The sequence below is a fragment of the Lonchura striata genome, chromosome 1, assembly GCF_046129695.1.
Source record: "Lonchura striata isolate bLonStr1 chromosome 1, bLonStr1.mat, whole genome shotgun sequence".
NCBI lineage: Eukaryota > Metazoa > Chordata > Aves > Passeriformes > Estrildidae > Lonchura > Lonchura striata.
The window spans coordinates 148,572,702-148,584,090 of NC_134603.1; the positions used below are offsets into that span (position 1 = coordinate 148,572,702).

General features: G+C 39.1%; 1 protein-coding gene across 2 annotated transcripts in view; it reads left to right on the forward strand.

Moving 5' to 3' along the window:
• Nucleotides 1–6,953, forward strand: part of LMBR1 (limb development membrane protein 1) — a 69,239-nt gene extending 62,286 nt beyond the window's left edge. For both annotated transcript variants that reach the window (XM_021526554.2, XM_021526555.2), the window contains one exon: nucleotides 167–6,953. In XM_021526554.2, the coding sequence (XP_021382229.1) occupies nucleotides 167–249 (83 nt within the window). In that variant the 3' untranslated portion in view covers nucleotides 250–6,953. The remainder of the gene's footprint in view (nucleotides 1–166) is intronic.
• Nucleotides 6,954–11,389: the final 4,436 nt, after the last annotated feature.

Sequence of the window (11,389 nt, forward strand, 5' to 3'; positions counted from 1 at the left end):
TTTCCCAGAAGCAATTCTTCCAGGGGGTAGAACAACAGTTCTGGTCTTCAGCAAATGTGAAGTCTGCAGTCACAAAGTAGGATTTGGGTTCTCTGTATTCTTTGAATACCTGTGTGTATGAAACAAGGGGAGTCTAAGTTTTTCCTTATTCTGTAATGTTTTGCAGGATTAGATAAACTTCATCTATCAAACAATCCAAGAGACTCGGAGACAAAGCCTTCTGCAAATGGCCATCAGAAAACACTGTGATTACAATCACCTGCAATCAGCAGAACTGAAAACATCAACCTCATGGCATTCCTGTCATCTCATCAGCATTTTTATATTGCTTTTAGTTGTTAGTTTGGGTCGAGCCTTGTCTTGTTTTGATGCTGTGTGCTTCTGAGGAAGTTAGATGTGTCAGATTCTTCTCTTTCCAGTGAACTTTTGGTCTGCTTGTTTATTTCCCAGGAAGTTAATGCAGGAGGTGCCTTGAAGACTGGAAGCTGAAGAGAAAAAAACATTCCTTTTTATTTGTTGAAAGTCTCACATCTTTATTTTTAGACTTGCTACCATTTGAATGCACAGTACCTCCTGTGTTATACAAACACAGCTATAAAGAATAGCTTTGGGACTTGATTTAAGAAAAGAAAAAAAGAAGAAAACATACACTTGAAGGCCAATATGAAAATGTAAAGTAGCTGGAGTACGTACCCGTGACAGGAGATAAACAGCTCTACTGAGAGTGAGTTAAAAAGGACAGCAGAGGTCCCAGTGCTGGATGCAGTAGTCTGTGTCACGGTGCTTTCTCAGAAGGCCAGTGTTTTCAGCCCTCTGTCCCTAGCTCCAAATGCCAGCTTGCTTTACTGGTGGTCAAATGATGTCTTACGGAAGTCCAAGATGAAGATTAACTTCAGTGTTAAATCTGAGCCTAGTATGCTTTGTAAAAAGCTGTGTAGACCCACTGTCACAGTTCTCACACTTCTGTGAGCTGCTGTGCCCTGGAGGTCCCTTCCCCTACCCAGTACCCCCTATGAAATTCTTGATGAACTACTGTGTGTAAGCAGTTCCTGGAATTAATGCAAGGAGCACAGGCCTAGGAGGCTGCAGTTGCAGTTTTCTACCATCTTTAATTTGAAGTAAATTACTCTGAATTTATACTTCAGTTACCAGGATTTCTGTTCGGTGGCATAACCCAGTTATCTGTCACTAGCCTGATTTTTAATGTACACATGAACATGTATATAGGCCTATATGTGTAGATATCGTAAATTAAATGCTAAGGTTATAGAGATGACAGTAGGTGGTTTGGTAAGTAAAACACGTGTGTTCAGTCTTGGTAGTTTGAATTTCTGAAGTGTTACAGTTTAACTGCTCAGAGGCCTTAGATTCAAGATGGCATCAGTGGGTGATAATGTCCTTTCTTGTAGCATTTCCTTGCAGCCTTAGGAATCCTTTAAGCAGTTTATAGTAATGAAAATACCAAGTAAGTATTCAAAATCTGGTTGCACTTTTGTCCTGCACAGCCACAACAGACTGGAATGGGGACACCTTCAGTGAGTGCCCCTTCATATGGGGAGCCAGAAAATTTTCTTGTTTATTTCCCATTTCTGTACAACAAGTCTGCCTGTCTGTAGTTTGAGTTCTTATATTAATTGGTGACAACTTGGTTTCCAGTGTGGTTCCAAAATAAGGTAAACCTGGTGTCAGAAACTCTTTGGCTGTTCTTGTGAGATGACTGCTCTGGGCCATAGACTTCATTGCTGTGTGTGTGACTGTCTGCTTGTTTTTTTCCCCTTAAGTGCTTCAAAAATCAAGCTCCAGTACATATGAGGATTTATCTTTTTTGCAGCTGCCTTTTTTGACTTGAACTGGGGCATAGTGTAAATATTTCTGTAGTAAATATGATGTTAGAGAATTCCTTTTTTTTGGTGCGTGTAATTAGTATAAATTCAAAGTTTTTCAAATGACTATTGATGTGTTGTATCAAGTCTTGGAAGAAAAAGTAAAATTACTTGATTTCACTAAGATTTACAAGCATCTTTTCTCTTGTTTAGTGCTGACACTTTAGTGAGAAATCTTTATCTGAGTCAAAATTCTGCAACCAACAGAAAGCTATAATTAAAAGTTGTTCTAAAATGAGTTTATATTTACAATGTTGAGAGATAAATTATTAGGGGCATCAGTCAGGTGTTCTCAGAGCTTGTAACTTTATTTACTAGCATCATAGTTAAAACATGGTGAATTATGTTCTACTTTTTCATGCAAGCTGTTGTATGACCAAAATTGTCCTCATGTCTTAATGGGGCTGGTGAACTGTGTTGTGTGAGGCCAGTTAGCTTTATAGAGGTACTTCTTCTACAGTGCTAAGACAGTTAATACACTCTGAGGAAAATAATATTAGGAATAAACCTAGGAGTATGAACCATCATAGATCTTGCTCTTCGTGCCTTTGGAGAGATGTTTGTCATGGCATCAGTGACCCCAGAACACAGGAAAAGGTGGATTATAAGGTGTGTGTGGCTTCTGCAAGTGAGCTGGGCAGTTACTTCAACTGAGCAGGGGCAGTTCCTGCCAAGAAGCACCCAAATTTCAGGCAAGACTTTAAAACTCCTTCTCCAAACAAATGTTAGGCCCTTGACTATCCCCACCCCTTCTGCTGGATTCTACAGGCAGATGTGTGGGTTAAGGCTATGTTAGAGAAGACTTTACACTGGACTCTTTAGGATGGTTGAGGTGCTGTGTGGTTTCCAAGATGGAGGAGAAATTCAGAACTACCCTGTGCAACTACTGACAGTGTTTTGTTTTAAAATCATCTGCTGACATTGTGACACTGTCTGCATTAAAATATGCCTTTGGCCTTGAAAATAACGTGCTTATACAAAGCTTTGTCACTGCATGCAAGATACAGGTCACTGTATACTTTTCACAGAATCATATGGTCACTTAAGTACAAGCAACTGGTAATTCATTAATGGATATTGACAATACATTCCTAGTATTTTGACTCATGTAGAGTCAGGTGGTTTATACCTTCAAGGTATATACAGCTGATCTTAGTAACATTAACATCTGCCTCACTTCTTATGAGGCAAAAAGCACATCAATGCTTCCATCTTCAACTAGATACCACACAAGACCAAAAAATAGATGTAAACTGAGTGTTTTAAGTTAGCTGTTTTTTGGCATTTTTTTCTGTGTTGGTAGCACAATATTAAATGCAATTGCAGAACTATAATATTTGTGGGGTTTCTAAGCATAAACCACACATGCTTATCACTTTAAGCTAAAAAACAGTAGTATTGGTTACTGTACAAGTAACAGTTTTGCATTCATAGGGAGCTTTGTTTACTGTCTGTATGTGCTGTTTATCTTTGGCCCTGTTCCTCTGATACATTTGACCCTGTTGGCTGTTTTAGTGTCATAGAAATTAAAAATTTGACAAGTTGTTTTCCTTGTCCGGTTCCCAAGTACCACCTGGAGCACCAATGGAGGGAGGGTTGGGCTGCCTATGCAGGCAGGAAGGAGCTCCTGCAGCAGGTGCTTGGCAGAGGGACATGAGAGCAGATCCTGGGGACACATGTCACCAGGAGTGGCACATTGTCCCCTGTGTCACCAGGAGTGATGGGTGCCAAGGGGCTGCAGCCCCTGTCCATCCCACCATGTCTCTGCCACTCACCCCTGAGGTTGTGCAGCAGCAGATGCTACTTGAGGTGCTCACATGTGTTCAGTGCTGTGCAGTGAAGACAAGATTGCCCTTTTCTTAAAGAATTTGCAGTCTAAATTAGGAAGGAATAAAGTAGAAACAGAAAACAGTTGGCCTCTTCCTGCATGTGGATGTCCTTGAGTTCTTGTAGCATGCTCTAGGCGATTTCCCATCTCTTCTTCCTCTCCCAGAAGTGGGGTGGTGGTGTATGTACAGCAACTGAGCCTTACCCTTAGTGGACTGGCATCTCAAATTTTGAAATAACAAATGCAGGAAAACACCTAAGTCCTGTTTAACATATTCTCTGATCTTGAAAATAGCCATTTTTAAAATCAGGGTGAAATAATCTAAACAGAGACAGGACATTAAGGCCACATAAATAACCTATTTGAAAAGAAATGTGTTTAGTTTAGTTTAAAGAAGTGTTGATGTGAACTGTGAAGTTTTAATTGCTTTAATGAAATAAGATTCCCTACCTCCTAGTATTAGGATTTTTGTTGTCATTTTAGTGCTGAGTTGAGACAATGTTGCTTACACTGACTTCCCTCCCCAACCCATGAACACTGAATTTGCTATTAATAAGCTGGCACGTTATTTCAGTCAGATTGTCAGATTTGAACTTTACAAAAATGTAACTTTTGAATTTATACCATTCAGCGAGAGCAAACGAAAGCCACAGCCACCAGCCACACAGTGATACAGCTTCTACCCCCTTTTCTACTATGCCCCCTTGAGACAGACAAAACATGAAATAGGAGAAGAATCCACATAGATTTGATTTATATACTGTAAAAAAACATACCAGACAGCAACTTTAATGGAAGGCTTTTGAAATATTTCACAACTAAAGCACCTAGAACTCTTCTTTCAAAGAGAAAGAAGTGTGTATTATTAGTATACAGATGTCAATTGTATGTTCTCTAAATAAGCCAGTAATTCACTGACACTGAAAAAGAATCATCACTTCTTAAAATGTTTTTTGGGATTCACAGTGAAACAGTATCTTAGACTTTTAGAGAAGCCTGTGAACTTCTGAAGGTATCTCTGTCTTGACAACAGAAACCTTAGGATGCTTGCTAGTTTTGTGTTAACTACCATATTTATCAGTAACTTTTCAGCTTCATTTAGTGCTCATGAATGTTTTTAATGTACATAGTATTATAGGTTTTAACAAATACAGAAGGTGACTCCAAGCAGTCAAAGAGGTAGTGTGAGAAATACCCTGTAAATGCTGATAGTCTTGACATACTGAATTCCAAGCTATTTAGAAACTATTTATGAAGGCCTTATATCAAATAGAAATTAGGAAATGCTAATTCTTAAAGGCTTTTAGGTATCTGAATGTTGATGTGTACCTACTTGAGCATTTTGGAATGCTGCTTCTAGATGTTTGTTGATCACTAACCCCAAGTGCTGCTGTTGCTTTTCTCCCTACCCCCATTACATTAAGTTTTATAGTCGGCATCACTGGATGTAGCTCTTTTCCTGAACAGGGCTTTATTTTGCATTCCTCCTCTATTCCCTGCTTCCATAGATACCAGCTATTGGAGTACTGGGGCACCTGCTTTGATTTTAATGTATTTCTTTTCCCACATAGCCTGTAGAGAGATATTCCCTAGTTAGAACTGTACTTCCACTACAAAAATGTTCACATTTATTAATTTGTTTTTTACCACTAGATTCCATTTAAGCAATCTTGTCACTAGAGGGTCCTCTAACAAATTACCAAGAGCTCAGGTCAGTTTGAATCATGAGTGAGAGGGTTTAGTCATTGCATATATTTGTGCTTTTAGCTTCCAGTGGTATGAGGGCACAGCCCCACTTCTCAGTGAGGGGAACGAGCTGGTTTAGCCACTGGGGTGCTGGGACTGCAGGGTGGCTCCTGCTGTGGACCTGCTGTGCAGCACATCTGCTGTGGGATGTACAGAGAGACCTCCCTCAGAGAGAGGTGGACACACTATCAGCTCTCAGCAGGTTCAGGGGGTGTGAGGTGCTGAGGTGAGGCTCTTCACCTGTTCTCCAGATTTTTGTATTTCACATGTATGAGCATATTTTGGGCCTTCTCTCCTTGTGAAATGAACATTCAGAGAAGTGGCATGATAGTGATACCTGTGCAGTAGATTCAGTGGGTGTGTTTAAATGCTTAAGAAGAGAATTAGCTGATGTGTGATTTCCTGTTTCCCCCTAAATGATGAGTTTTTTCCAGTTTGGACCAAAATTCGTAGGAGTCACACAATCTCTGTGAGTACTTTCTCCTCCTTGGCTTTATATAACAAAATTCAGTCACTTTTACTTTCTTAAAGGTATGTTTTGAAGTATTTTTGCCTTATTTGATGTGATTTTTGTTCCCTTAAAGAGAAGTGGATAGGAAAAGAAGACATTTAGGTAATGGGATTTGAAATCTTGGTATGTGTGTATGGAACATGTGTACACAAAAAAGGATGTATTTTCTTTCCTGTGGGATTTGGGACCCAACCCCACACTACCTAAATAGAAATCACATGTTGCTCTTGTCTCCACTAAATTTTGTCTTTAAAATTCCCAGTGAGGAGACTGAGGGTGTTCTCAGGGTGCTGCTGGCACCCTGATCCCTGTCGCATGGAATTGGCTTCTTGTGTGCCTAGGTGGCATGACCATAAAAACCCAATTCTGAGCTGGCCTTTCCATGGCTGTTGGTGCTGCTGGCTGGGCAGTGATGATGGCAGCAGGTACCTTCACTGTGCATATTCAGGTTTTTCACTGCAGTGTTACTGGTTAATATCACAGTTTACAAAAAAAAAAAAATTATAAATTACGCACAATCTCCAAACTGTGTGAGGCTGGGAGGTGCTGAATGGAACTGGTGGTCCCCTCTTGGTCTGATTTGTGCTTTAGGTTTTGTAAACTCCATAGTCTTGAGCAGCTGACTTTTCTTTCACGTGGATGTATCTGACCAAGTTATAACACAGCTGAAAAATTGTGCTTTGAGTGTTACTTTAATCCCAACAGTTTTTGGGTGTAGATACCTTCTTCCCATCAAACCCTTTCTGATTCATTTTAGGTCATCCAGAATTATGATTTATAATGGTCTCTGTTGTGGGTATTTTATTGTATTTAAAAAAAAAAAAAAAGAAAATATCTGCTGCCTTAGCTTGGCTGATTTTGTTTTGTTTTGTGGAAAGTAGTGGTCATGTTTTTTTCCTTTGTTTGAAATGTTACACTGAATGTTTTGTAGGAAAATTTTTTTTTACTGTGTTTTCAATAAAGGTAAAGTGTGATTTATAACAGAGTTTTGTGCCATTTTTTTTTGTTATTAGCAATGAAAAAATAAGAATCTGTGTCATTCTAAATTGTCCTATCTGTAATTGGTATGAATAGTTGTGTTCCTCTCTTCTCTTCCTTCTCCCAGTTTAACCTGCTTTTGAGATTCTCAAATGGTTGCATTTCTAAAATATCTGAGGTAGGGAATGTGATGGAGATTCTTCTACACTGAGGCATCAGAGCCCTGTGTTTTAAGACAGGTGTGCAATTAACTGGAACCCTCTGCTTTAGGCCAGTGGGGATTGTTTATAGCAAAGTATGCTCATTATGTAATTTGTAAGTAATTTGCAATCACTTAATAGTTTGACTGAAGGGCAATTTTTCCATGTTAAACCCCTGACCACTATGCTTCCTAAACTGTCTGTAACTTACACAGCTTCAGAGTTTAAATTCCATTTCACAGGAGAGTTTAGGCTGTTTTCAAAGTTCAGGGATCACGTGGTGGAAGGGACCTGGAGATGTTTGATGCATCCAGCTGCACAGGATCAAACATAGCTGTGATATTGCTGGTATTTAAGCAGCCTGGCAGGGGCTATCTGTGATGGGATTGCTGTGCTGTCTCTAGGCAGTATATTCCAATTGTCCAAGATTTCATAACTGTCAAATGTGAAGGGCCCCTTGCCACGCTTCAAGGTTTAATTTTGTTCTCAAACATCCATTGTAAAACAAGTCTTTCTGCTTGCAGCAGCTTTTTCCACACCTGAAAGGTTGGTTACATTTACCTTTATTTTCCACCTGAAAGGTTACATTTCCCTTTATTTTCTATATGAGAAGCAACTCCCAATTCACTCAGCAGTTTTTTGGATACCTCTTATCATCCTTTGTGCTGTCTGTGGTGATGCTTATATATTTTTGGAAATGCAGAGTTCAAGTGGATACAGAATCCTCCAAGCTTGAGATCTGGTAATGCATCACATCTTCAGTACTTCTTTCTTTGTATTTTTTGGGCTTGGTTGATTTGGGTTTTTTGACTGAGGAATCTCAGGTGTTGTCCTCAGCATAGATTTTTTTGCCTTTTTACTGCCTTGAGTATGTTTCTGCATCTTGCATATAGGTCTGGGCAAACTCATCTTAATAGCTGAAGATGCTCTCACAGGGGCTCAACAACAGAAATACCTAAAAGGATTGCTTTTCTTGAATTTAATCATCTTGAGTGCAATTCCAGCTCACTGTGGCCACTTCTTCCTAATGTTTCCCTGTATCTGAAAGCTCTGCAGGGACTCACACAAGTCTTAGACTTGTGTGTGTGTCTGGTCATAAATGTGTGCAGCAGTTTTAAAGGACATTTTGACATCTGTATCATGACCTGGCAATGTGAGCCTTTCTCTCCATGCATTTCCTGTGAGAGAAAACCTGATAGGAAAAGGATGCATTTTTTCCAGGGAGTGTAGGTTGGGAAGTGGGAGGTGAAGTGGGAGAATGGTTGGGCTCGAGGTCAGACAGCCTCATGGCACCTGAACACTTTCTTATTGTTTTATTTCAGTTTTTTTTCTTTTGGTGGCTTTTCTCTACCAGCAAATCTGCTCCCTTCCAGCTATGAAAGTGACCCTTCATAACTTATATCAGAGTATTTAAAATTAACTTTTTTAGACCCAAAGAAATCAAGACCCCAAATCTCACTAAAATCCCTCAGAAAGAATGTGGAAAACTCACTAAGAATTCATATAAACTTTGAATTTCTAAATTTTCTGCTAATATATCTCATATTCTTCTTATTCTGTGTTCTGATTCACTGCTGAGAACTGTTATGACTTACTGTGTTCCCAAATGATCCCTAACACAACAGGATAGTGAAAGGATGTACCCGTTAGTAGAAATTGGATTCGTTTCCTTGTTGGTAAATGCTGATTTAACAATGTAACATAAAAGTTCCCTGAGAGCCTTTGTATTGTGGATGTATTTAAATCCCAAAGTGATGGGAAAAGCAGCAGCCTGTACTCTGTGAGAGAATTCTGTGTAGCAAAGAGCAGGTGGGGAACCTGGTGCTTCCCCTCTCTCAGTGTCAGGAAAGAAACATCCCTGTCTCTCCCACACAGACATTCACACTGACCTTCAGTGGTATGTGTAAAACAAAAAACAAACAAACAACAGTCCCATCACAGGCCTCCTCCAATATTTACACTTTGTGGTCTCCAAACAATCCCAACTGGTGACACCATGTGCTCTCTGAATGACTCGTGAAATGCTGCTTATATCTTTAATATTTTAATGTGATTATGTTTTTAATCAATAACAATCCTGGTCAGTTGTACCTGACTGTTGTCAGCTGGGTTCTAGAACTGAATCTCTGCATTGCAATTTTAACTGCTTTTACTGATTTTGTATTAAAATCTGGCTTCAGGAAGAACAAGGTGAACTTACACCCAACTCTTACACAATTTGAGATTCTGTTCACCATCAAGTAAAGGTTGGTCTGTTTGAAAACACCTCTGGCCCTGAGTTATGCTTGGTCTTTATTTATAGTGGTATCAGACTTGACCAGACCTGACCTGGTGTTGTAAGCAAGTGTGCATCTTTGAGCTGGAACTGTAAAAAACAAAAGAGGAAAACTTTTCCTGCATGAGACAGGGATCTGTGAAGTTTCTCTGCTGCTAAGATACTATCTTCTTTGAGCTGCTCCTGAATTTTCTGTAGTATGATCTGACACAACTCATATCCATCAATCAGTAAATAAAGTCTAAGGTTGGGAAAAAAAACCCCAAGTGTAACTGACATTTAACCCAGAATTTTTGCTAACTGGTAAATCAAAGTGACCTATCAATGTGAACAGAAAGGAAATCAGCATTTTGAATAATTTGTTATTGTCACATTCTAGCATGTAAAAATGAAATTTTAATGTGTAATACTGAATTTTTTTTTTTTTTTTTATCCTGGAATAACTGAAACAGCAAGTGAATTTATTTCTGAAAACACCATACCCTGTACATTTTATGTCTCAGACTTCCTAAATCTTGGACAGAGTGGCATAAAGTGACTGTGCAATCCCCCATCACTATGCAAAGCTGCATCAGTCATCTGTACAGCAGCACAGGACTATGATAAAATGAAACCATGAAACAAAGCACCGAGGTGAACTTTGTCCATGGGGAAGCCTTTTTAAGTGATCCAATGTCAGCAAATTGCTTACTAATGTGTTGACTTATGGCAACCCTCAAAAGTAAAATGAAAAGGCTGGAATTTACAGCATATCAATGAATCTGTTGATAAGCTTTTACTGGTTTAATATCCTCCTAGTTTTGCTGCTTGGAGCCACTTCAGGTTAGCAACAGAATGTTTACCATCTCTGTGTGATAAAGGAAGTCAAACGACCAAACAAATTCCAGGACCATTATACTGTTTGGTGAGATTTAAATTAAAATCGTTGGGAGAAATCATGTGGAGGGGGGAAGGAAGAAACTAAAGTCAACTGCATCATTTCACAATGACTTACCTCGCTTCCTAAACAATGGCAGGATTTTTAGCAGAGCTGGAGATAATGTAATGCATTAGAAAAGATTTAATTGCACCAATAAAAGGCTATACCACAATTAAATGACATACAGAGTGACATTTATAGGTAGGATCAAAGAAATTCACTACCTAACATGCTGAAGCAACACCCTGCTCTCTGTGTATCGGAGTGCTAAAAAGTAGCCTACTTTGGTTTCAGTGACCTTTCTTATCTCCTTTGATCTAGATTATTAAAAATTTTAATGCCAGGTGTAATAAGGGCTACTGTAGCACCCTGAAACAAGCACTATGTGTCCTTCCTAGTCCTAATATTTCAGACCTTGTTTTTTATTTTGTGATATTTATTTAAGCATATGAAACTTGACATTTAACCTTTCTGATCCTTCCAGAGGCAGCAGGGTTATTAAAAAAATAATTGTGGGGTTTTTTGGCTATTGTGATGCCATTTGATTATGCTAATGTTTAGGGAGTGACATTTTAAAAGCACAGTTCAATTTTGAGAAACAAATTCTATTTTAGAAGAGCTTTTTAGTGTCTGGAAATGGATAGCTCCTTGTGAAAACTTTCTTTAATGTTTTAATTAACCAACATTTTAAAGTGTAAGGGTGAACAGCAGGAAAACTCATCTACAGTTCCCACTTGAAATCCACTAAGAAAAACAAGTGCAGGTCCTTTAATCACGGTTTGCACTGAATTTATTCTAACCTGACTAATCATTATGAGGAGACTTTATAAATTTATTCTTAATAGAAGGTGGAAAAGCAGTGCCCATTTTGTTCCCTGTAAAATCCTCAAGTGTTACATGTGAGAACGAGTTCCTACTGCTGAGGCATCTTTGTGGACACTGTTGGGTGAAGATCTTCCTGTGGCTTTTGAAATGTGGACAGCCAGGTACCAAAGGCAAGGTCCCTAAAGCTGGCCCGGGGCAGGTAGCTTGGAGGGTTGCTGCTGTAA